This window comes from Antechinus flavipes, chromosome 1 (assembly GCF_016432865.1).
Source record: "Antechinus flavipes isolate AdamAnt ecotype Samford, QLD, Australia chromosome 1, AdamAnt_v2, whole genome shotgun sequence".
Lineage (NCBI taxonomy): Eukaryota > Metazoa > Chordata > Mammalia > Dasyuromorphia > Dasyuridae > Antechinus > Antechinus flavipes.
In genome coordinates, this window is record NC_067398.1 from 264,471,435 (window position 1) to 264,499,116 (window position 27,682).

At 38.7% G+C, this 27,682-nt stretch overlaps 1 protein-coding gene across 1 annotated transcript in view; it reads left to right on the forward strand.

Annotated features, from left to right (window-relative positions):
- The first annotated feature begins 5,620 nt into the window (after positions 1-5,620).
- GPR139 (G protein-coupled receptor 139) overlaps positions 5,621-27,682 on the forward strand; it is a 56,919-nt gene continuing 34,857 nt past the window's right edge. The window contains exon 1 of the mRNA XM_052001620.1: positions 5,621-5,805. Within this exon, the coding sequence (XP_051857580.1) occupies positions 5,685-5,805 (121 nt within the window). The 5' untranslated portion in view covers positions 5,621-5,684. The remainder of the gene's footprint in view (positions 5,806-27,682) is intronic.

Below are 27,682 nucleotides of genomic sequence, written 5' to 3' on the forward strand. Positions count from 1 at the left end.
ATAAGAAAACCCAAAAGACAGGCAGAATGTTCTCATGGGTGGCTGGCTGTGAACAGTATCTTAAACCACCATCTCAAATTCTGTTGTGTCACTATATTGTTCATTGCTCAGATGCAATACATTCAGAATTGTACGGAACATGTGAGAGAAATGGGTCCTTCCCCCCAGGTACTTAGATTGCAAGCAAAATTGACAAGAGATACCAAGCATTAGGATGGAAGCAAATAGAGCACAGGACTTGGAGTCAGGAAGACTCATATTCCTAAATTCAAATCTCTTATTTAATGCTAGAAAAGGACCTATGCCCAAAGTTAAATTATTTTAGTAAATGAATTCACTAAATTTAGTGAATTTAGTAAATTAATTTAGTGAATTCAGTTAGTGAATGAAAAATATTTAGTGAATTTAGTGTGAGTATGTTGTGTTTGAGTGTGTCAGCTCCACATTAACCAGGCTAACAAGAGGTAGGACAATCCACTAATGACCAGCCTTCAGTTGAGATTTTCCCTCCCTTTTCAGGAACCCACTGGTATGCTATAAAAGGTAGCCACAGAGAGATGCCAGACTATCCTGGTCCTCGGAATAGGTCTGAATATCCATGTGACCCCTACAGGGAAAGATGCATCTGAAGGAGATGAATAGAATGAGAGAGGTAAAACAAGAACAAGAGAGAAAAGGAAAAGATTCCCAGACTTGAGAAGTTAAGAGGAAATGATACTCAGTTTCATTCAGACCTGAACAGAGGTCTACAGCTCATATCCCTTGGGCAGCTCCAAAGGTTTAAAAAAAAAAAGATCATCACAGGGAATCCTGTACCTCCAAGAGCAATCTGCTCCCGGGTCTTCCTTTGTCATGTGAGTCATGTGCATTGTGAAAGTCCAGAGGGAAATGGGATTATCCGAGCTGAAGATAGGTTATTGATCTATAGAAAGAGGGCAGGGAGAGTTTTTTACTGACAAAGAGCTCAAGCCTGTTCATTTTTTTTTTTCTTGAATTGAATAAAGTCTATCCTATACCTAATGTCATTATTAGCTTGAGTGCTTATATAAGATCTTTGCTGGGAGAGATAAGTCAGATTCTAACATTTCCAAGAATAATTCTGTGGGTGGGCAAAACTGCAGATGTGACCCCAATCTATTATTACAGGGTCCAAGACCCAGTAGGCATAAGGGTTGTAGATGGGCTGCTCTACTATAAATTCAATTTCCAATAAGAAAGTTTTGGTGTTTTGTGCAAGTTCTCCATAGAACTAAACAAATTCTATTTCACCCATACTTAAACATTTTGATTTACACACACACACACACACACACACACACACACACACACACACACTAGCACATACTCATACACACACTCATTCAATTTCCTTAGGAGGAAGCACACATTCTCCTCTGTTCCCTTGGAACAATCTAGCTTTTACCCAATGAGCTCTATAGTAAATTTTAATCTTTTCTACTTTTTCACTAAAAGAAACAGCTAGGTGGCATGGTGGATAGAGGACTAGGTTCAAATACATCTCAGACTCTTGCTAACTATGTGATTCTTACCAAGTCACTTTACTTCTGTCTGCCTCAGTTTCCTCTTCTGTAAAATATATATAGTAATAGCACTTACCTCCCAGGATTGTTGTGAGGATAAAAGGAAGGCAAGTTATTGATCTCCAGAAGAACATTTCTCATTTAAAATTCAATTCTTTTAAAATGGGATAATATTTATAAATTTGTAAACCTTAAAGCAGTAAATAAATACTAGCTATTATCATTATTATAAGGAATGGGAAAACACAGAGTGAAAGTACAACTCCAGAAAACTTTGTCTAATAGCCTGGTATCATGGAAACATAACCTGATTTTCTGTTTGATGAGTGTACCCTCCTCACCTGGCAGAATGATAATGGGGAGAAAACAATTTTCTGAGATAGATTTTTCCCTGAAGCTTTGGATATCCCTGAATATTGTTGTTCCATCATTTCAACTATGTTCTTCACTTATGACTCCTATTTGAGATTTTCTTGGAAAATATATCAAAGTGGTTTATCATTTTCTTTTCCAATTCATTTTACAGATGAGGAAACTGAGGTAAACAGGGTTAAGTGACTTGCCCAGGATCACACAGCTGATAAGTTCTTGAGGCCAGCTTTAAAAATCAGGATAAGTCTTCTTGACTTCAGGATGGGCAATCTAACCACTATGTCACCTAGCTGCCCAATTCTGGGCACAATATATTAATCCAGTATTCTATGAATATACCTAAGAATCTTTTAGAAAATAGTTATTATAAGCTACTCTGGGTTAGAGCTATAAAAATAGGCCAATAAATGTAACCAACAAACCAGATATGCTGTTGTTTGAGGATACTGATAAAGCCATGGCCCTTTGTCCTATACTTTTCCTACTTAATCAAAACCAAACAGAAGCTTATGCAGGATAAAAAAAATTGTAATTGCAGTGTCAGTTAAAAGCTAATGTGGAAAATAAAGATTTTAACTATATAATAAGCTTTAACTATAAAAGTTGTTTAGGTAACCACAGTTATAGAAATGAGTCGTCGTTGCTGTTGTTGTTATGCCCTTACAAATAAAAAATAACTTCTGATAGCCTTCTTTTTAAGATGTGACATGCAAATTTGTTCATGACTCTACAATCATAGCCAATGACTCTGGAAACAGAGAATGCAAGTTCAGAATCCACTAATTTCCAGTGTGACTGTGAGTTTATTTTTACCTCCTGGGACCTCAGTTTCCTCAGGCTTACGCTTTCAGCTCTACAATTATAAACCTATGATCCTGAGATCTTAAGGACCAGATACTCTTTGCTTTGGACTGAGATCCAGCTCCAAAGGGATATGACAATGGTTGTGAAGTAATATGAAAAACTAAGATGATCATATCCCAGATACTTCCTGGAAGTTTTTCCTCCCATTAAGCTAACCATGCTCCTTGGACTCAATTTATCACTGTGTACAGTAAAGACAGAAGAGTCATTCTTTGAAAAATTTGCTTAATGAGATAAAATCTATACTTCCTGGAGGTCTTTATTCCCATTCAGCGAACCATTCACCATACCACTAGGTATAGACAGGGCAGGAAAGCCAGAAATAAAAGATTGATGTTGAAATACACTAGACTAGATGGGTTTTTTTGTCTTTCCTATTATCTAATATGATGGGATTGTGTGATACCTGAAAGAGGGAGGGCTGAATGGGTACCAATGATGTACTTTATTTCATTAAACGAGTATTCCCCCCCCCATCTAAATCTTACTGCAGACCAATAAACTATGTGAATTCTTTGCCACAGATTCTGTATCCACTACAGTTTTGGTGCAGCAGCAATCTCAGCAGGAACCGTGAGCCTGAATAGAAAGATTCGATCCAAAAGAGGATCAAATCCAAAGAAGACTAAGACACAGAAAAGGGATGGGAGCAATTGGAAAATAATAAGATTTTTTTTATTATAAAGTTTAAGAAGAAAAGATATTTAATAGTAAAAGTTTTGCAGATTGCTTGAAGCAATCACCATGAGCCAAATAGAAATTAAATCAATGTTAAGGATGAAAAAACCAAGATCTGACAAAGGGAAACGATTTACCCAAAATCATTCATTCAAGTCTCACTTGCAGAAGTAGGACTTACACTGGGGTTTTCCAGGTTCCTGGTACAGTTCTTTTTCTACTAAACTAGATTGCCTCCTTTTCCTGGAGGAATTATACAATTTCACTGAATCTATAACTCACATTTAACTGGTAATTTATAATTTAAAAGAAACTTACATGATCTCACTCAATTTTCACTAGAATCCTGTGAAATAGCATTATTACCCACATTTTGGATAATAATCAGTTTGCAGATGAGCAAACTGATGCTCAGAAACTCCCCAGTGTCTGACATATAGATAGCAAAAATTGGAGATGGGACTCAAATCCAGCTCTTCTGTTTCTAAATCTAATACTCTGTCTATATAACTCTAAGATATGTCACTTTCATCTTGGTATCTATTCATCTATTAATTGATTAATTTCATTACGCCTTCCTGAGTCTCCCACTACAGTGGGTAGTACCTCATCAAGGACAGTCCTCCCCAAGAGTACCCTCCATCCTGGACTGTCTCATATTCCACTGGGAAAAGTGTTGAAAAGGGGAGCTTACTCTGGTGCTAATCTGATAAATTTAGAATATTTTCAGGACCAGCCCTTCAGTTCATATGTTACTTTTCCAAAAGAGACTTTGAGAAAATCAGTGTATTTCCTAAAATAATGGCTCAAATTGTAAGACTTTAGGCAATGAAACAAGCCAGGAGGAACAGGGAGAGGGAAGTCTGTGGGGTTTAACCCTGTAGATGGCCACCTGCTCCACTTAAAAGTAGAGCCGACATTGAACTATTGCCCAAGCCTCTTTAAGCTTTCTCCTCTTGTGCTCTAGAGCTCAGAGATAGGGTTCTTACCTGTACTTTCTGATGTACAGTAACAGAAGCAGTTCCAAGAAGATATTCTTATTTTCTCTCCCAATGTCTCTCTTTGTCTCTATCTTTGTCTCTGTCTTTCTCTGTCTCTCTTTCCCCCTCCCTTCTCCCTATCCCAGTTTAATGCTCCAAAAGCTTATGTTCCTTTCCCAAGGCAGGCAGACTCAGAGTCTCTGGTCCAGTCCTATGGGGAAGGTTCCCGAAGGTGGATATATAGAGGGGAATAACCAATAATTTGGCATTCATTATCTCCCAAGTCTCCTAGAGGGTTTCCTATTAACCTTTTGGCCCCTTCCTGCTCCCCTACCCGAAGGCCCGCCTCTGATATGGTTCTGTCCTTGTGAAGTGTGGATCAAAGCCCGAGGAAGTGACAGCATCTCCTGAATAGATTTAGGCCTAGTTTGGATGGGGAAGAGGGGAAAGAATGAAGTGGGGAGGAGATTAGCCAGTCTGGATGCACAATGGATTGAGGAAAGAAGGGGGAATAGGAAGGCAAATTGAGGACACGAGGTGTACAGCTCACACTGCCACCTGAGCCTATGCTGGAAATTACAGGTCATATCCACATCAAGCCCCTCCTGGGGTGGGGGTGGGGGGGAGAGGGAGCACCTTGTCCTTACACTCAGCCCTTTTTCTCCATCGTGGCCCAGCCCCCTTCTCCTTGTCAACTCCAGCCGGCTTGCTCTTTGAGTGAAATTGCTCCCCCATTCTTCTCAGGACGGGAAGGGGCTAGGAAGACACAATTCGGAATCTCTCCCTGGGTTTTAGGGACAAGAGATCAAGTGCCTCCACCACCACCACTACCAGCTCCCAAAGCAGGAAATAATCACGGGTTTGGAGAAGAGAGGGAATACTCAACCTTCTCCTTTACTGTGTCCCCCCAAGACCCCCGCAGCGATTCAATGCCCCTGGGGATTACTTGGGGGGGGGGTTAGGATAGGAGCAGCAGGATAGAGTGGGGACTCCAGAGCGCAGCAGGTGCTGGCGGGCGAGTGAGGGAGACAGAGAGGGAGGGAAGGAGGGGTTGGGAAGGAGCGAGTAGTTGCTGGAGAGGGGCGGGGGTAGGGGGTAGAAGGAGGTCCTGCGGGGAAGGAGGCGCTGAAGAGCCACAGCAGCTGCCGCCGCCACCGCTGCTCAGGCTGGTTGGAGGCTGGAAGCTGGAGCCCGGCTGGGAGGCGGCTAAGACGCGCTCCCCGGCGTCCGGGAGCCCTCCCCAGATCTCATGGAGCACACACACTTCCATCTCGCCAACAGCTCGCTCCTCTCACACCACCGCTATGCCTGCGGCTTGGGTTTCGTGCCGGTTGTCTACTATAGCCTGCTGCTCTGCCTTGGCTTGCCAGGTAAGGGGCGTGTGCTTGTGTGTATGTGTGTAAGATAGAAGATGAGAGGAGATGAGGTGTAAGTCTATATATCCGTCTATCAGGGTGTTTGCGTGCCTATGTTTGGCTCCCGGAGGGGACTGTCAAGGAAGATGGGAGAGGGCTGCGGGGCAAGTAACTGCGAGTCAAGGAGGCGGGTGAGGGGATAATCGAAGTCCCCACCCCCTCCCCGCCATCCTGAACTCTCACCACCAACCCCCCCCCCCCCCGGCCGCTTCCCATGCAGCTCCGCTGACCCTACCAGAAAAGTTTATGCCCAAAGGGCAACGAAGGGACTTCCGTTGGGAAAGAAAGTTGATAACCTCTAAGCACCTGGGATGTGCCTGCAGCTGGAGCTCTGCTCTCGGCGCATAGTAGACAGCTGCTTTGGCAAAGGGCAAGGGAGGGATGCAAAGGTGTCCGACCCTCCTGTCCTCTGCCTCCTTCCAGTCTAGGTTGGGATAGTCAGTTTTCTGCGCCCCCTGGTTGCCCCCCTCAACCTCCCGAGAGGCTGTCCTGACTTGACCCCAAGATCAAGTCCGAGATCAAGAAGGAGGCACTACTGATTTTGCGCTCTGAGGAGAGAAAGAGAGAGAGAGAGAGAGAGAGAGAGAGAGAGAGAGAGAGAGAGAGAGAGAGAGAGAGAGAGAGAGAGCTAGGATGGAGAAGCGCGCTTTCTCTCTATCCGTCCCTTTGTAATCCAAAACCACTGTCCCCCGGGGAGTGGGGGGTCTAAAGAATAGATGAGGAGGGGGCTGGGAGCGGGGGGGGAGGGGATGGATCCCTGGGATCTGTGCCTTAGAAATAGTGATGAGGACGCGCGCGCGCGCACACACACACACACACCACAACAGCCTCCCGGATGACAGTCTCCTTGAGCACCGTCCTTGCCCCTTAGCTTCGCTTTTCTTTCTAATCTCCTGTTCTAGGAGGCAATGCTGCACAGATAATCCTTTTCCCCAAACCTTTCCATCTTCTAAAGTATAGCTAAGATTCGTACGGAATACCTGAAGGGATGAGAAGAGTATGAGGTTTCTTTCTTGTGTTTGGATCCGTTATGTGAGAATCCACTGCACTTTGGATACCTCCTTTGAGAGATTCCTCTCACGAACCTTAGCAGGAATCAGGGATTTCAGAATCTCCCCCTATTACCCTCTTCTTCACATACACATACACACTTTAGCCACAGATCAATCCTTTACAACCGTACTTGGAAGGAGGAAGAGAGAGAGAGAGAGAAGAGAGAGAGAGAGAGAGAGAGAGAGAGAGAGAGAGAGAGAGAGAGAGAGAGAGAGAGAGAGAGCCTGAATGGAGAGTATGTAAAGCTATAAAACCCAGCTACCTTGGATAAAATGTAAACTCTTTGAGGATAGGAACAATTCTAGTTCGGACTTTGTATCCCCAACTCCTAACATAATATCTGGCACAAAGCAGATACTTAATAAATGTTTATTGATTGTTAATTGATTGATTCTTGAGATTACTCTCCATTTAAACAGCACTCGGAGTCTCCATCAGTCATCACTGTTATTTGTTTGTTTTTGTCTAGTTTCCTTTTGTTCCACTAAAATGGGTAGCCATTTAAAAAAATACTCATTTCCAAAGTTCTTCATTTTCTTGAAGCTAAATGAAACCCCACAACATGATTATTAAGAAATAATCTCTCCTCCTGCCTTAGAAGAAAAAAAAAGGCAAATTATTGTCTGACCGGACACATAAGAACATATATTGAAATTATCACACTTGTTCAGCAGACAGATATTTTTCTCCTGGGCTTCCCTTGTTCCTTCCTGGTGCATCCTTTGATAACTGAGTTCTCCAGCGGTAATAGATGCCAGAGGGAAAACAGAAAATCTCCTGTTTCTTCACAAAGTATACATTGTCATGACAGAGTAATAGTCTACTAACCTCAAGACTTTCTCCCTCAGGATGGCAGGCTAGCCTCACTCACCTTTCCCCCCACTTTTCTCCTCTAGCTACATTATCTCTAGAGACTAAAGGGGCAGAATGTCATCCCAAGGTGATGGCGCCAAAATTGGGGACTAGGTGAAAGAATGCTGGACAGCTCAGACCTTCAGAGTCTGAATCTATTGTCAATTAATGAAGCTTCAAAAGCAAAGACTTGCTCAGACAGAAATAGGAGGTAAGGGGACCATGAAGTGAAAGCATTGCTCCCCCTCCAAACAGGAACAGACTAGTGCAGAATCTGAAAGAAACTAGATAAAAGAATGAGTAAAAATGAGGCATTTGGAAGAATAGAAAAATTGGATATCTTCCCCTTCTCTTTTACATCTTATTTTGTAGGGAGTCATTGATATGTGGGGAGGGGAACTCTGAAAGTGTCTACTTCAGTCTGGCTATATAAAGCAAAGTGGAGGAAAGTAGATATAACCAGATGGAAAAGGGGGTGGGCAAAGGGAATGGGAAATGGGGATGGGGACACAGTATGTGCAAATCTCATGGTCCAATGATTTTTGAAAATTGCTTGCAAGGCTGGTTCAAGGATCATGTCTCCATCTGAGTGAGAAAGTAGTTGTTTTTAGTTTTGTTTTGGTTTTTTTTTGCACTGGCTACAATTTTTAAGCTCACAATGGATACACAAGCAATATACATGGGCACTGGAGTTAACAGAAAAGGCAGGTGGTTATTAGAAGCAAGTGAGGGATCCAGCTCCACCCATCAGCCAGGGAAGCGCTTCTAGAGGCAGAGACAGAGAAAAAGTACTTAGCTCAGCATATTACTCATATTACTGAGAGTTTCACCGTAATATCCTCCCTCCCCCCAATTAGAGAACTCTCATTATTCTGTAGCTGACAGGAACACACAGTTAAGCTGGGTGTGAAGTAACAGACCACAGGGTTTGATGATATTGTTGAAAACTGAGATTTTAATTGAATTACTGTTCCCAGCAGTGGGCTCACCCAAAGTGTTCCAAATTAGCACAGCACGGTGGGTAGGAAATGTTTATGGGAATTTGGAGTTGAATGTGGAGTGAGCATAAGCTATGCCACAGAGGAGGGTAAGCAGGATGGTAACTGGAAAGAGAGGGCAGTCCTATCCTCAAACTGTCCAACATCCTAAAACAAGGCAGGAAGGGACTATGAAAGGCCATATAGTTGAAAAATATCTTGATATAATACATGGAATACTGGGCTTGGAGTCAGGAAGACTAGTTGTGTGACCCTGAGCAACCCTGTGTGACATCTTCACTGTGCCTCAGTTTATACATCTGTAAAATGAAGAGGTTGGACTTAATGGCCTTTAAAATTTCCTTTGTCTAGAAAACTCCATGGACAATACTGTCATGCTGTTGTCCATAGAGTCATTAACAATGGGATTCAACTGAATGACTCAGCAACAACAACAAAGATTCCCTAGACTCTATGATACTAGCTATATGGTCATAAGATTTAGAGTTGGAAGAAACCTTAGAAATCATCTAGTCTAGCTCCCATACTTTACACATAAAGCAACTGAGGCTCAAAGTGACTTATCCAAATTCATACAAATAGCAGATAGCAATCAGGATGTGAACCTTTTCAACAATGACAAGTTGCCTCCAATGCTATAACCACTTTGCTAACAAGAAATCTTACAAACTAATGCAACTCCTTTATACTGACTTCATGGGAGAACATCTATCTACTCTGCCAACTGGTCCACACTGGAGTTCTACATCTATTTCTTCTCCTCTTCCCAGCTTCATTAAATAATTTTAAGTTGTCAGTCTATACCAAATAGAGAGAAAGTCATCATGAGTTGACTATGTAGGTGAGGCCTGAAAAAGAATGGAAAAAAATGGGTGAAGGGAAGTGAAAAAAGTATATTAAATTAGAGAAAATCCTAATAAAGAAGGGACAGCAAGAAATTAGGCTGACATTAATTTTTTATTTTAAATTAAATATTTATATTTAAATAAAATAAAATTTAAAATTTAAATAAATTAAACTCTCCACCAAGATAGAAGCATCCATTTATTGTGTTTTATTAATTGTTTTTACACAGATTGTAATTGTGAAACTCACAATGGGGTCACAATCAGTATTCATGGGCAATGGAGGGGTTGTTAGGAGATATTAGAAGATATTACCTTGTATGCTTAAAGACATATGTAAGTTCTGGCCAGTAGAAACCAACTGAAAAGGTTTTCAAGTATTAAGTTGGGAATGGTATATTTTTAGGATCAAAGGTTGAGAGCTCCAAGACCCCCCCCCCCCGCCCTGATTTGTGACTTAGTGCCAAGGTCACTAAGATAGTAATCATCAAACCTGGATTTGAACCCAATCCTCTGACATCAGAACTAACATTCTTTACATTGTACTATGAAGTTTGCAAAGTATTTTATATATGTTGGTTCACCTGAGCCTCAAAACAATCCTGGGAGGTAGGTATCTCCATTTTACAGGTAAGTCAACTAAGATAAAGAAGGAGGGAAGGAAGGAAGGAAGGAAGGAAGGAAGGAAGGAAGGAAGGAAGGAAGGAAGGAAGGAAGGAAGGAAGGAAGGAAGGAAGGAAGGAAGGAAGGAAGGAAGAAGGAAGGAAGGAAGGAAGGAGGAAAAAGAGAGAGGAGGGAAGAAAGGAGGAAAGGAAGGAAGAGGGGGGAGAAGAATGGAAGGATGGAAACATTTATTAAATGCCTACTATGTTCCAAGCACTGTGCTAAGCAGTTTACAAATATTAACTCATTTGGTTTTTGCAAAGAAATGGGAGGTGGGTGTCATTATTATCCAAATTTACTTGAGTCAGAAAGAGGTTAAATGATTTGCCTATACTCAATATCATTAATAAGAGAGTTTGCAGCCAGATCTGAACTCAGCTTTTTCTGTCTTAAGGCCCAGGATGCTATCCACTAAACCACTAGCTGTCCCATGACCACAAAGCTTATAAATATCAGAGATTATACTTGATCTCAAGTCTTTCCAATTTCAAATACAGAAAACCAAACACAATATAGATGTCATCCAAAGTCTAGTCTAGTTACATTCAAAGAGACTCAACATAAGATTCTTTGGGTCAAATTAGCATTTGAAGCCCTTCCATTTACACAGTGGCTGAGGAACTATGATATCACAGAACCATAAACAGCTAAAGCATTTACAAAAAATAACTATTTTATCCTCTGACATTCTTCACTAAAACCAGATCCTTGTCTTGTTTATTTGGACACTTCATTGAACTGCATGCAACATCATATACCAAAACCCTATATCCACTGTTTGCTGCTTCAACTTGTAAAGCTGTTTTTGGTCTCATATCACGAATAGATTCTGCTAATACAGAACCTCCCTCCAACAGGGTTTACAACATACCTCCTTATAAAGCTGTCTTACAGGTGAGTTGTGTAGGAGACAGAACACTGGGCACCTGGTGCTAGTCATAGCCCTGCTGCCTATTATGTGAGTGAACTTGGCTAAATTACTTTACCTCCCTGAGCACGGAAGTGTAAAATGAGAAAATCAGATTATGGAGTCAGCATAGCAAAGTAGAAAAAGGCTCTGGAGTCAAAGAATTTGGCCTTGGGTCCAAATCCCATCTGTGACACTTAGTACTTTTGTAAATTTGAGCAAATCACTTCCCTTTGCTCAGCCTCCATTTCCTCATTTTGAAGATGAGGTTGGACTAGACAGCTTCCGAAGTTTCTTTCTGTCTCCATAACTGTTATCCTATGATGATGTTTGGATTGTTTTCAGCATTGATATCTAATAATGCTATGCTTTGTTTAGATTGCCTTATATATCAAGCTGTTGCAAAGCCTGTTCTAGCAAGATTCCAAATATTAGGGAAATGGCCCATGAGCTTACTGTTCCCCAACCTCAGATAGTTGTATCTGGTTCAGCAAAACCTTTGGGAATACTCAAATGTTGTTTAACCTCAGATAAAGTTACAAAATGTATCTAGAGATTAAAACTGGCAAATCTGATCTTTAAACTGATTGAGGCCATTAGCAAAGAAAGAAGAAATTCTTTCATTTTTAGCATATTTCTTCCCATATTGCCTTGGAAATAGGGGAGCAGGGAGTTTAACATTAGCATTGCCAATTGTCCTATATCCTAAAATATAGATGATATTGATACAGAAGACACTACAGAGAATATCCCAAAATACCAATAGGTTAAAAATGGATGGTATGTCCAAATGAAGAATTAGAGTGAGTCAAGTTCATGAGGATAGGGGTGGGAAAATGAAAAAAAACCTAAAATATATGTCTAAGAAAGAAATATATATTATAGTTCTGATTCAATGACCTGGAATATCCAGGAAATCTTGAATACCATGAAATATCTTAGGGTAAGCTTTGATTGGACTATGTCTCAAATATGAGTTTGCAAATTGTTTAGATTGGGGCACAATACAGGGGGCGGGGGGAGGGAGGCAGGGAGAAGTCATTTTGCTTCTCAGTGAGATCGTGAAATAATAGAACTGTGATGAATATTTTAGGTCATCTATTTCAGTGCTTTCATTTTCCATAGAATAAAACTGAGGGGAAGTGATTTTCCCCCAATCATAGACATATTAACAGCAAAACCATGACTAAAACCCAATTCCCATTCCTAATTTTACAGCTAAGATTTATATCTAGGATCCCAACATACGCCTATAATGTTTCTTCTTTTTCTCATCACTACCACCATCTTGTTCCTCCAGAAGGCTTGTTCTACATTAGAGAGTCTCATGGACCCTTTGGCAGTCTGTAAAACCTATACACCCCCTTCTCAGAGATATTGTTGCCTAAATAATTCATAGAAATGCTAAATTTCAATTAGAAGCTACTGAGAACAATCTTTTCCTCATCCAAATTCTTGGGCCCCCTGAAAAATATCCATAGATTTATTGGGGTTCATTAGATCTCAGGCTAAAAAACTTATTCTATATTTTAGCAAGGATACTTTTTTGTGTCAATACAAAGAAATGTAGGAAGAGCTAGGAACCATACCAAGGTAGAGGTAGAATGGGGGTTGGAGGTACTTGGTAGAATGTACTAAGTTTTTAAAGAGAAAATAATGGTGTATTTAGAATTCCCTAGAATTTCACTTTTCTAGAAAGTAAGTCATAGTTTTTTTTCTATCAAGAGCAGGATCCATTATGAACTTGGTGCTTTTAAAATCACAAAGGCATTGAATTTTACAACTGGAACTCTCCATTTACATGTTTCAAACTAAGAACTTCAAAAACATAAAGTAACTTGCCTAAAATCATCCATCAAAGCCAGATATCCTGACTCTAAAATTTTTAAAAGGTGGAAGAAAGAATGAGTTATTAATAATATAGTTAATATTTATATAGTACTTTAATGTTTACAAGGAGATGTATGTATATCTTTGTATATATATAATATATACTATGTATTTACATATCTATAGATGATAGAGAGATATAGAATCTGATCCACAATAGAGTTAAGTAGTAGATACTATTATTATCCCCATTTTACATGAGGAAACTGAGGCAGATGCAGATTTAAGTGATTTTCCCAGGGTCAAACAACTAGTGTCTTAGGCAGGATCTTCCAATTCTTCTCTAACCCCAAATCCAGCACTTTAACTTTTGTATCAACCAAATGCCATATTTGCCATAGTAATTGAGCTGAAGAGGATCTTAGTGTTATCTCCACCTCATTTTGCAGATGATAATGGCAGAGTTAGGACTAGACATGAGATCTCTGACTCCCAGTCCAGTGCTTTCTCAACTGCAATACATTTTAATTTTAAGTTTTTTTTAATTTACTTGCTCTTACCCATTGGAGTCCCAATTTGCTTGATATATTATAGGCCAGTAGAATGGGAGAAACATCTGGCTCTGACCTTTTTGGACATAAACCAAATTAATCCCTAGTTTGGAGGGAGGAGACAGACTGAAGCTCTGAAGCAAGAAGACCTAAATATCAGGGGTTAACTTTTCTTCTGGTTTGCCAAAGTGTTGTTTATTGGCAGGGTCAGGGGAATAACTTATTGCTAAATCCATTCTTTTCATTCTAATCTAATGTGAAAGGCAAGTTATCAGTTAAATTGTTTTGAACAGAGAGAATAACACACATACATCACATCACATCACAGCACAGGCTAGAGATGGCTAATGGCTAGATTCCAGTTGTTACCATGCACTCCTTTGCCTGATCAGCACAACTCTATGGAAAGAAATTCAAGAAATATCACCTGCCCTAATAAAAAAGATGAATAGCATCCCTCGAAGGTGTTAAAATAGGGCAGTAGTTGGGAAAAAAAACAAATAAAAGGTATTGTGTGATGCAGGGAATAGACTCTGGCACATAAATAAGGAAGAATTCACTCCCTGATTTGCTTATTATAAAAAGGTATTGCTTATTAACTTAGTTGACCTTTATTATACCTGTGTACTTGGCAAGACACATCTGGAGGGAGGGGAAGGATGCTCCCCTCCATCACTCTGGTCTTCACTTCTTTAAACATATTTGTCAAGCAATGAGATTAATCTGATAAACATATCTAAGTGCATATGTCCATAGCTGAGTGTTGACTGTTTCTAAGTGGTCCCCTTGGAAAGAGAATGGACCTTTTCCAACAATGACACCATTGTTTTAAATCCCTCTCTGGGAATTACCTTCAGAACAAATCAACCAGTTACAAAAGTAAATGAGTCTATTTGTAATAAAGTCTAATTACTTTGGTCAAACTTGTTAGAGAGAAAGAGAGAGACAGAGAGAAAGAGAGAGACAGAGAGAGAGAGAGAGAGAGAGAGAGAGAGAGAGAGAGAGAGAGAGAGAGAGAGACCGACCGGATCTGGCTTAACCATTTAAAATATTCATTACGTTTGGCCCTCAATAAATTGAGATTGTTTCCCAAAGTCACCAACAGAAGATGAAGAACTTGTCATATCAAGGACATTTACAATTAGATAACATATACAATCAAACACAATAATGTATAAAAAGTATTTTCAGCATATGCAAAATATTATTGCTATTAGTAATGATGACAATAAGTTTAAAAATATAATATGCCACAGAGTCTGGAGGAAATTTCCAATGAGAAACTCAGAATGTTTTGGGTGTAATGTAAAGCACAGGAGACCTGCTTTCCAAAACTCTGGTATAACTGACTACATGACCTTGGGTAAGTAATTTAAATGGCAAAAGTCTCAGTTTCTTTATTTGTATAACAACAAGGTTTCTTAGATGTACTCTACAAGGTACTTAGATGTCTCCTTTAGCTCTAACAATTAAGAACTCTGTGTTTATTTTAAAAACTAGTAACAATTCCCATTTTAGAAATAGTCCCATTTTAGAAAAAAACAGTAACATTACTATATCACCAAACCTCATATATTATGCACAGAAGCATTCCCATCACATCCCCTTCTTTCCACAGCATTTCACCCCCTCCTCTTTCTCCCTCCCATCTTTGCCCTCCAGGCAAAAGGTTGGCAAAAGGAAATGAGAGAATCCAGGATGTCCTCCTACCAAGGACACCTTTTTGACGGGGAAGTTAGGAGGCAATATTTTAGGGGACATTAGGAGAAAGCCTGGGGCACAAGAAAATTCTCATCCTGGTACTATCAGTGGATAGCTCCCGCTGATGACCGAGCTGTCATTTTTTTCAGTCTAGGCAACTGAAAGAGGGCTGAGCCTCCCTGCAATATCACTGCACAGTGAAGGAAGATGAGAAATGTCACCTTCATGGCCATTATTTGATAAATGAAAGGCATTTAGTCTGGTCAGCTTGAGTGAGAAAATGGACCACAGCAACACTGCAATACTAGTGACCCTTGGCTGTCTATAAGGGAGATAGAAAGTTATATCCTCATGGCTACAGAACAGAGGAATATAATTAGGAAAGAGACCTGGAGGAGAAACTTACTATCATATCAAGGAAGTCAAGGGTGCTATATTCTTTCATCAGAATTTCCTTCCAACTCTAATATTTTATAGATCTATTCAGAACAGAGTCCAAGATCCTGCGTAACTGTTGGCCAAGTGAGGAGGTTGCCAGCAGAGGGCTAAAGAAGAGAAGTATGAGTAAAGTTTTTATCACAAGGGCATCATTTATGCTCTGAAAGCTTGATTCTCTCATAATTCAATAGATGCCAAGTTCTAAATACATAGTTGTGATTGTCTACAATATACTTAGCTTGTTACTGCCTGAAGGCAGGAAGCTAGATTAGGTTCCTTCTGTCTGAAGTCTTTGCTTAGTAAAAATTGGATGAAAATCTCCTTCAAAATATAGGGGAAACATTTTCACATTTCCCCAAACAAATTTGATCAGAATTTTTCAAAGACAGTATCATTCTTCACTTCCATACTGAACAAATCAACCAGTTATAAAAATAAAGGCATCTATTTGTAATTAGGTCTAATTACTTTGGTCAAACTTGTTATTAAAAAAAAATAGACCAGATCTGGCTTAACCATTTAACTTATTCATTACATTTGACCCTCAATAAATTTCAATTGTTTCCCAAAGCCACCAACAAATAATGAGGAACTTTTGTCATGATCAAGGGCATTCACAATTAGATAAGATATACAATCAAATGCAATAATATATAAAAAGTATTGATCAGCATTTTTCAAAGAAGTACCATTCTTCACTCCTGTCCTAAAAAATGAACTTAAATCTTCAGAACTAATAAACCAGCCACAAAAGTAAATAAGTCTGTTTGTAATAAAGTTTAATTACTTTGGTCAAACATTAAAAAAAAACACAAAACAGACAAGATTTGACTTAACCATCTAACTTTTTCTCTACATTTGACCTTCAATAATGTAGTGGACAGAGAGAGTATTGACCTCAGGATCAGTAAAATGTGGATTTAAATCCTGTCCTTAATACAAACTGACTGTGTGACTGCGTAAGTCGTTTAACTTCTCAGTGACCCAGGCAACTTTTTAATTTAAACAGTTAATAGTTGCTAGAGGAAATTCTTCAATAAGAATTTTCTATAATATATCAATAATATATAAGATCCAGTTTAAAATGAACCTTAAAACCCCATAGTTATCAGTAGCAGGATTGTCATGAAAACAGGGGGAAATGTATATAAAGAGTTTTGTAAAACTTGAATCAATATATATCAGTTATTATTATTTGCACTGTTTAATTTTTGTCCCACCAATTTCCTTCCATCTGGCCAGTATCTTTTTTTCAGTTATAATAGTGTGATTTTAAGGGTTTGTTGCATAAAGCAAAAAAATTACCTGCTCTATTATTGTAGGAAGGGAAAAGTAGGATTCTTACTCCCTCTCTTTTGGCTCCCATCAATAAGTGTTTTTGATCATCTTTAGGCGTTCCCCTTTTCCTTTCATTGGATGTGTTCTACTCCCTAATTACTCTCACCCTGCCAGTGGTGGACAAGATTGGGGAGGGGCAAGTCAGAGCTTAGCAAGAGGAAACAAAGGGGAAAAGTGTACATGACCACAACACCCATTCTGCCCTCTCCCATCAGAGATAATTTTACTATTTTCAATTTTCATTTTGGCTTGAAAGGAAAAAAAAAGATTAGATTCCTGCTTGCTCTGCTTGGAAAATTATAAAATATGAAATCAGAGTTTCTCTCATGATCTCCAGGTCCCTCACTCAGAATTACAACAGAAAGGAATCATGCTTTTTGTCCTTTTCTCTCTCACCAAATACCTTGCCTTGAACACATCTACTTGACTACTTCCTACTCACAAATTATGAAGCATGCAAACTAGGAGTTATGATCAATCACTTTATCCAAACAAGCATCAGAACTAATTAAATAAATTTGTAAATAAATTTTAAAGGCTAGGAAAACTTTGGATTTAACATCTGCCTTGTCAGACATGTGGGATGGAGGATATAGAGGAGACACAAAAACTTTGCTGTTACCATTCTTTGCAGAGGAAAGTCTCAGATACTTCCCACTTTGAAGTCAAGACTATTGCAATCTCAGCTGAAGAAGTCATCTGGTGTACTGATCACCTCCCATTCTTCTCACACTTTGTTCACTTAAATCAGATTTTCCATTTAAATTCCTCAAATCGACCTGAACTCCCTCAATTATCCCTGTATCCCATTCTTCATCCAGTTTCTCCTAAAATTTCTTCTTCTGCTCAAGGACAAAACAACAGTGTTTCTTTAAGCATGTATTTTCTCCAACATCCTCTATCCAGGTGCTGAAGACTTTTTTTTCTGACCACAGAAATGATACAAGAAAGGAAGAACATTTTCTGATGGCTGTTTTGCCTCATTTCTTTTCCAATTAACAAATTATTTTCCTTCCTCGACTACCTTGTCAGAATAGTATTGGGGAGGTTGGGGGGTGGGATTGAAGAAAAATCTTTATATCAAATATGAATATCCAAACAAAACAAATTCTTGCATTGGCCATATTCCCCAAATGGGTGTCTTATTCTGCACCCTGAGTCCATCATTTCTCTGTGAGGGAGTAAGTAGTATGCTTCACAACTAATCCTTTTATTCTGTAACAGGCCACAGAGAGGAGAAAAAAATGGAGGTTATAGAGAAGATTTGGAGGTCTGAAAGGCCATGTTCTTTTTTTTTTTTTAATTTTATTTTATTTAATAATAACTTTGTATTGACAGAATCCATGCCAGGGTAATTTTTTACAACATTATCCCTTGCACTCGCTTATGTTTCGTTTTTTTCCCCTCCCTCCCTCCACCCCCCCCAAGATGGCAAGCAGTCCTATATATGTTAAATATGTTGCAGTATATCCTAGATATAATACATATTTGCAGAACCAAACAGTTCTCCTGTTGCACAGGGAGAATTGGATTCAGAAGGTAAAAATAACTCGGGAAGAAAATCAAAAATGCAAATAGTTCACATTCGTGTCCCAGTGTTCCTTCTTTGGGTGTAGCTGTTTCTGTCCATCATTTATCCATTGAAACTTAGTTAGGTCTCTTTGTCATAGAAATCCACTTCCATCAGAATACATCCTCATACAATATCGTTGTCGAAGTGTATAATGATCTCCTGGTTCTGCTCATCTCACTTAGCATCAGTCCATGTAGGTCTCTCCAAGCCTCTCTGTATTCATCCTGTTGGTCATTTCTTACAGAACAATAATATTCCATAACATTCATATACCACAATTTACCCAGCCATTCTCCAATTGATGGGCATCCATTCATTTTCCAGTTTCTAGACACTACAAACAGGGCTGCTACAAGCATTTTGGCACATACAGGTCCCTTTTCTTTTTTTAGTATCTCTTTGGGGTATAAGCCCAATAGAAACACTGCCAGATCAAAGGGTATGCACATTTTAATAACTTTTTGGGCATAATTCCAGATTGCTCTCCAGAATGGTTGGATTCGTTCACAACTCCACCAACAATGCATCAGTGTCCCTGTTTTCCCGCATCCCCTCCAACACTCATCATTATTTTTTCCTGTCATCTTAGCCAATCTGACAGGTGTGTAGTGGTATCTCAGAGTTGTCTTAATTTGCATTTCTCTGATCAATAGTGATTTGGAACACTCTTTCATGTGAGTGGTAATAGTTTCAATTTCATCATCTGAAAATTGTCTGTTCATATCCTTTGACCATTTATCAATTGGAGAATGGCTTGATTTTTTATAAATTTGAGTCAGTTCTCTATATATTTTGGAAATGAGGCCTGAAAGGCCATGTTCTTGAATAGCACCTGATTTTTTCAATTTCCAAGAGGACATATAGATATTGTCATTAAAAATCTGTGTCTTGTTCCTGGAGGCCTGCCCCATTTCTTTGCTAATGTCTCTACTGATACAGGCAGTCAAGCAACAAGCATTTATTAGCAATTACTATATGCCAGGAACTATGCTAAACCGTGGGAATATAAATACAAACAAAAAGACTGACAGTTCCTGCCCTCAAGGATAAAATGGCACACATAAAAGGGAACTAAAAGGAGAAAAGAGAGATAGAGAAAATACACCCATGAGAGGGAATGGTGTTGAAATTTATAGAATTAAAACAAAGCTGAGGTGATGAAACACTGCTAGTGATCCCTCAAATGAAGAGCTGAAAGAAAGTCACCAATAAGAGAAGGGGGAGCAGCATAGTGGAGAGACTTTCCAAGTAAGACTTCAAAGGATGAAGTTCCAGAAGGAGAAGGCAGCTGAGTCATGTTATTAATATTCACAAAATCAGAAACCCAGTCAGGATGCTCCTGCACCATAGTCATTTAAGTTTTGATGGCCTGGCCATTCAATAAGACAATTTCCTTCACTTCTGTGTAGTTCATTAAGCAGAGGAAGGAAAGCCAACTACTTCTCAAAAAAGTTTCAAGGCAGATTCCCACTTCAAATATGGATTGATTCAGATGACCTCTGGAGCCCTTTCCAACTTCCAATATTTTATGATTAGACCTTATTGGGCTACATTGGACCCTAAAATACATTGGAAAATACGTTTAAAATAAATGACAGAAAGAGTTCTCTATTTCAGAAGCTTTGGGTTTTTCCTAACTGTGCCACTAATTAGAAAGTCACTTTTCTCTAATCTTCAGTTTTCTTATCTATAAAATAAAATAAAAGGTTAGATTCAAAAATATCTAAATTTTCTTCTAGCACCAACAATCTATGATTGAATGATTAACACCTAGGCCATTATTAAATACAGTAGAAGTTAAAACACATAGATTATGGAAAGAAAGATAGACAGGGAGGAATGAAAATAATACTGTTCTTAAAAAAAGTCTATTTGCCTTGTCATGAAGGTCAATATGAATATATTGAATTTCAGAATTGTAAAATGTCTATATTAATGTATTTTTATATCACCATAGTTTTCAAGATTTTTCTCCTTCCCCTTCCCAGAGAGCCATCTCATACAACAACAAAAAATATTTTAAAGCAAAAAAAAAAAAAAAGATGAAGAAGAGTTAAGCATAATTAAAGAAGTCTGAAAATAGGTGCGATGTCCAACAATTGTGGACCATGTCTGCAAAGGGATGAGGTGGGAGTTCTTTCTCATATTTATTCTTTCAAGCTATGTTTGTTCATTATAATTTTGCAACATTCACTTTTGATTTTGTTTGGGTGGTTATTATTTTTGTTTACATTGCCGTAGTCATTGTGTATATGATTTTCTTGGCTCTGTTTACTTCACAGTTTCAGAATAAGCCTTCATCCCACAGCCTTAAATCTCTCTAGATGAAGTAATCCTATATCAGGTTTCCTGCTCTATGAGTTAGAGTTTCAGATTAATATTCTGTAAGGGGATAGGAGATATTCAGATTCTAAGTGGCTCATTAATGAAATAGAAGCTTTGGAAAGTCTGATCACTACAAAGATGCGGGAGTACATTGTATTTTGTATTATTGGAAGATACATTTGTATCATAGTAAATTCTTTTATAAGAAACCATTCTCCATACGTTGTTAGATAGTCAGAGTTTATCTCCAAAGAACTATATTGGTCTTAAGCAATCCAATAATAGTACTAGAATTTAAGATGGGATAATCGCAGCAAAGCTTTTTAAATTTTTTCCACTCATAACTTTTTGCCTGAAAAATTATTACATGACCCTAGATATATAGGTATATAAAATAGGTATACACATCAAGTATTTACTGATCATAAATCTTAATTTGAGATTCAGTTACAAGATTCCATCAAGAGCAACAACCCACATTTTAAGAAGCTGGAGAGTAGAGTGAGGTGAAGGACCAGAGCTATTCTGAGAAGGGAAGACTTAAATTTCATTACACCTCTTCAAAACAGGTGACAAACAGTCTCCATCAACAATCAAGTTTTCCAGGTTGATCCAATCAATCAACACTTATTAAACAACTACTCTGTATTCAAGGCACTGAGCTAAACAACTCCAGAGAGCTATAAAGTATTTAAGTGAACACTCTCAGGACCGGTCTGTGATTGTAGATGGAGACAAAGACAAACACTATTTTCAATCCTTTATCACTATCACAAGTTATGGATTGTAAGCCATCTCTTTTTCTGCCAGGGCTGACAAAGCAGACATGTCTTGCTAAGTGCCTAAAATGTGATCCTTCCCCACATCTGTCCTCCTGAATAAAATAAATTTCCTAGAAAGACAAGACTTCTTCTTGTCTTGGGTCCCCATTGCTTTGCCAGCAATGACTGAAACTAATAGTTTCAAAATAACAGCAGCAATCGGGGACCCTAAAGGGATGCAACTGGAATTGTAGATCTCCCATATCTCATCTGGACCTTTGGCTTTGCCCTCTAAAGGAAATGGAGAGAAGTAGACAGTGAAATGTAGATTCAAAGACAAATATACAAAACTCAGAGGATCAAATATAGAGACTCAAAGACACCTGCCTATTACCTTAAAAAGATGCTTGAGTAAATCTATAGAGCCTTGCCAGGAAATGCCAGGGACATAAGGGCCAATATGGGAAGAGAGTGGGACCTGAGTGAGAGAAAAGGTTTTTGAAGAATATATGGGAATCAGTCAGTAAACAAACGTTTATTAAGTATTTATTAAGTATTAGACAAAGTGTTAAGAGCTGGAGATACAAAGAAAAGTCAAATAAAGTCCCTGTCCTCAAGGAGCTTACAATCTAAAGAAATACAAAAGGAAGCTGGAAAATGGGAAGGAGAAGAAGAAGACCCATGGAGGAATGATGATGATGACCTTAAGTGTGAAACTGGAGAGAAAATAAAAGGTCTGACTTGGATATCCTGCTTAAATAGAAATTCAAAGAGTAACTCTCCATTCTCTGATTGGAGGGAAAAGATGAAAAAGGAGGCAAGGAACCTCCGACTGACTCATCTAGACCTAAAGAGGGAGCCCATGGGCTATATATACATAATATATGTAATTATACACACACACACATATGTGTGTGTATATATGTATATACATGCACACTACACACACACACACACACACACACATACATATACAATTTTTATGGTGCCAAAAGGAAAGAAGAATCAGCATAGCAGGGAGTCACATGCATTGAAAAGCAACGCATGCCTTTTACAGGTAATATGTCGTGTGATTGGTAAAAGTACTGAGCACCCATGGTACTCACCAGATAGAGGGTCATTTTATATCCTCAAGAAGAGAGAGTTGTCTTGATTATTGAGGGTTTTATGCATAAATCCTTTTGTGCTTTTTCTTAGAGTAAATAAAACCTCTCCCATACTTAATACCCTGTTAGCCTGAGTTGTTGCAGGAAACTGAGGATTTATTTCCAGAGAAATAACTACATTCTATTGGTCCCAAAAGAAACCCTGAGTGGCACAGAAGCTAAACAGATTTTATGAAAGACCCCTGGTGTCAGGGGGTTGTGTTTCAATTCACACATGGGTTGCACTGTGCTTACTAAAAAAATTGTTTTCCTCTGAAGAAAAAGTAGGGTTAATTATTTGCCCTTTCTGTTATAGAGATGCGTAAGAGGAGAATAATAAAGTCCCAAGCATGTCTTACTAGATAGGTCCCTGTATTTGTAGTCTAAAGTTCCAATCTCAACTCAGAAATATTCTAGTTGTGTGACCCTGAACAAGTCCCTTATTCTTTACTTGCCAAATGAGGCTGTCTCTTTTTCTAAAACTTCATGCTGCCTCTTCTGAATGTTTAGTCAATTAAATTTATTCCTTCAGCCAGGTGTCTTATGAATGCAGATAAATAACATTTTCCTCCCATGAATGCAGGGAGCCCAAGTTGGTTTCTGTGGCAGCAATAGGGCAAACTAACCAAATTAGGGTCATAATCAGAAATCACTGACCAGCAATCACTGAGGACTTTTCTTGTTGTTGTTTCCATTTGCAACAAGGCTTAAGTTTGCTGCTGGAGAGAGAGAGTTGCCATAGCAAGAAATCTTGTCCCATGCTCAGGTTCTTGATCTGGGTGACTGAAATTTCTATGCCAAATATTAAGGTTAAATAAAGGGAAAGCTCAGTGCCACCTCTGAATCAAGCCAGTTTGTTTATTTTTGTGGATGTCTGTGTTTGTGTCTCACAATCCTGCAGAAGTCAGTGCTAAATGCACGTCATTCCTTCTGTGCACGTACAGACTCAGAACACTCTCTCTGTCCTTGTAAATTTTGTTTTCCTTTAGTCTCAACAATCTCTGCCTTTATTGGCTATCTTGTCTCCTTTGATTGATGGCTCTCTTGTTGTTCCCATTTCCCTCTCTTGAAGTACATTATTTGGTTATTTAAAATTATTTTTAAGTAAGACCAGGTAAACAAATTTCCTCTTCTCTTCCTCCTTAACCTATAGAAGAGAAAGTGAAATTGAGTTCACTTATTTTTAAAGTTCTAGGCCTGTAGCAACCTAGCATTTCTAATGGGGGTTGAAGGGGAGGAGGAAGTCTTCCTAAAGCAAGCCTAAAATACCTATTCGCATTCATAGGTGACCTACCTGAAGTCAAATGGTCAAAGAGTTTCACTGTGCACAGTAGCTTTCTAAAAAGCTTGCCTGGTTCAAAATCAGGACAATTCTGGTTCAAGTCCTTCTTGTGACTATTAATAACAGAGTATTAAATAACTAGTCATTTAACTTTTTAAAATACATTTAGCAATACTTTCTAAATTTCTGCTCCTTCCTTCCTTCCTTCCTCCTTCATTCCTTTCTTCCTTTCTTTTTTCCTTCCTTTCTCCTTCCTCCCTCCCTTCTTTCTTTCCTTCCTTCCTTCTTTTTTTCCTTCCTCCTTCTCTTTTACTCTTCTTCCCTCCCTCCCTCCCTCCTTCCTTCCTTCCTTCCTTCCTTTCCTTTCCTCCTTCCATTCCTCTCTCTCTCTCTCCTTCCTCCCTTTCTCATTCCCCCTTTTTCCCTTCCTTTCTCTGTACCCTTCTCTGCCTCCCCTCCCTCTGTCCACATAGGACATCATATCCTTACCTCCAAATGCTCTTAAAAGCTTTCTTTTTTCTTTTGGATCTCTTAACCCTCCCAAGATGTTTTGGAATTTACTGACTAAATGTCTTTCTTAAGGACCATGCCATAAATCAAAACCACTCTGGTTCTCATCGATTGTCCACCAATAGATCCCAGGCCAAGACCCATTTGGTCATGTTTTGGGTCTTGGTGGACTCAGTTTGAATGTAAATAGCAATCATTCCTTCTCTGGCCAGAAACCCCAAGGGTCTCTTCCTCCCAGACTTATTTTGATTTTTTTTACTAGGTGAAAAAATGAGATTCTTTGCTTGAATTGCTACCTAGCATTAATAATTGAATGAGTGAAGCCTCAGTCAAGCTGACTCTTGTTGAAGACCTTAGCTTAGAAAGGCCAAGATCTTCCATTGCATCCAGGCTCATCTCTTGGTCTATGTCTGGCCACTGGACCCTCCCTGATGTCATGGTTCTCTTTGACAATGAAGAACAAACAACATAAATTGCTGCATGCATGTCAATCTATATTAGTAGAGGGAAACTCAGAAAATCAAAGTTTTGTCTTTCCCCCTTTCATTCAAAACTACAAAGCAGATCTGAGAGGGTGGGAAGATCAGGGAGAGAAGAACTAATATAAGAATTTACATCAGAGTTTCTCCATATAACAAGTTCCCCAAATTTATTGAAATCTTAATAGTTCATTAACTATTTATTTTAACCTTAGGCAAGCCACATCTCAGCCTCAGTTTCTCCATTTATTAAAAAAGGGGAAATAATAAGACCTACCTCTCAAGGCTTTTGTAAGTCTCACATGAGATAATCAATGTAAAATCCTTTGCAAATTTTAAAGTGCTATGTAAATGTTTCCTATTATTACTTGATTGTGAAGCTAAGGGTTAGAGATGGATAAAATGTTGGTTGATTATCATCCTTCCTACTTGAAGAGGACCAAAATGACATCACTGTGTTAGAATCAAGTTACAATGTGTGTCCCACTGTGGCTGATCAGACTAATACGAGCTCAGACTGCTCTGCTACAGGTCTGATACCAATAGTCCCTATGAACAATTGGCGTGGACTCTCTAACTTTGCTCATCTTGAGTTTGTTCTGAACTAATTCAATTCTGCTTCGCTCATGGCATCTTTCTGATGAGGGCATGCCATGCTGGGTGGTAAAGGTTAGAGATGGTTAAAATGTTAGAAAGGCATAAAAGATATGTTCCCAAATGAAAACAGAGCATCTTTAAAATCACAGTAAAAGTCAATGGTCATGGACACACCTTCAACAGGCAAAGGTTCTGCTCCCAGACTTGCAACTTTGATTTATGTGTCTTCTTTGAACACTATAAGCCTCATGGGTAGGATCTGCTTCCCAATGACAGTGATACATGAAGTTACAGGGAAAATGTATTCTCTAACAGCTCTAAAAAATGAACACAACTCAAAATTTAGAGCTAATGTTGTTAGAAGCTGCTCTGCTCCTCCCCTTCTTCATGATGCTTGCAGAGATTAAGGTTGTTATTGCTTTTTTTTTAATGCTAATAAACCATTTCCATAATAATTATGCCTCCTTGACCTGAATGTCATTCTGTTGTCTGCATTCACTGTATGAACAAAAACAATTTCTCCTACTGAAGAAAATTGCCACATTACTGCCTCTGAATAACAGGGCTTGACTACTCTCCTTCTTGGTATGCAAGTTGTGTGGAAGTGACATTGTCTGACCACTGATGTTGCAGTCACTTGACCCAAGTGGCTTTTCAGTTCTGTATATTCTACGAGAACTCAAGTTATACTGTTTGAGAGAAATAAAAGATCCCTTGGCACTCACCTTTGGAGAGTTTGGGTGTTTATGTGATAAGAAATTTTCTGACAACATTTAACAGCTTCTTGGGGATTCTTTCCTCATCAATAAAAGGAGAATGATAAGGTACAGTGTGAAAGATGGCTCTCACTAATTCTCCTTATAACTATAGCCTCTGTGTTCTGAGAGTAGGATGGAGAGAAGGCATTTTGTCATGGCAGTTAGATATATACCACAAAGGAAGGAGGAAGGAAGGAAACAAACATTTTTGAAACATTTACTATGTTCCAGGTGCTATATAAAGCACTTTACAAATACTTTCTCACTTGATCTTCAAAAAAACCCTAGAACATAGATACTATTATTTTATACTTGAGGACAGAATTGCCCAGCTTCACATAGCTAGAAAATGACTTAAGACTAGATTTGAACTCACATTTTCCTGACTCCTTGCTGTCCAGCAGAAAGGACACAAGAGAAGGGAAGGTTAAACAAAATGAAGATCATTGCACTTCACTGACCATTATCAGAAGAACTCAGGATTCAAATCCTCCCTCTGACACTTACTAACTGTATGTTCTTAGCAAGACATACTGGCCTCAATTTCCTTCTCAGGAAAATAAAGGGGAAGGGAAAATTAAACAAGATGGTCTCTGAGGTCCAATTTTTGAAGGCATAACTATCAGAATAATAGTATTATTAATAAATATTAGTTTGTTTAGTATAGTGAAAAGTGACGTAGACTTGGAGTTAGAAGATCATAAATCAAATTTTGACTTAGCCACTTAATGTGTGATTTGGAGCATGTGATTTCATCTCTCCAAATCTTATCTTACCTGTGAAATACATAAGTGCTTGCTTGTACCACCTGACTCAGGATAATTGTGAGAAAAGCATTTTATAAACTGGAAGGTATTATGGAAACCTGAGTTAGTATTGAGTAAATTACCACCAGCAGGTTTTCTATTTTCATTGAGAGCACAGCAGGAAATAGGTTTAAACCACAGCAGGAGAGATTTAAGTTTGACATAAGGAAGAGTTTCCCAATTCTATGCAGTGAGAAACACCAGAATATTTCCCAGGGATAGTGGAGAGAATGTTTCTCTGGAGATTTTTAAAACTTTTTTTCCTTCCAATTAAACAGCATTTATTTCATCTCCCTCCTACCACCTCTCCCTCCATTGAAAAAAGAAGAAAAGCAAAACTGTTGTGACAAATATACATAATCCAGAAAAATAAATTCTCTCATTGACCACATCCAAGAGTATTTGTCTCATTCTGCACTC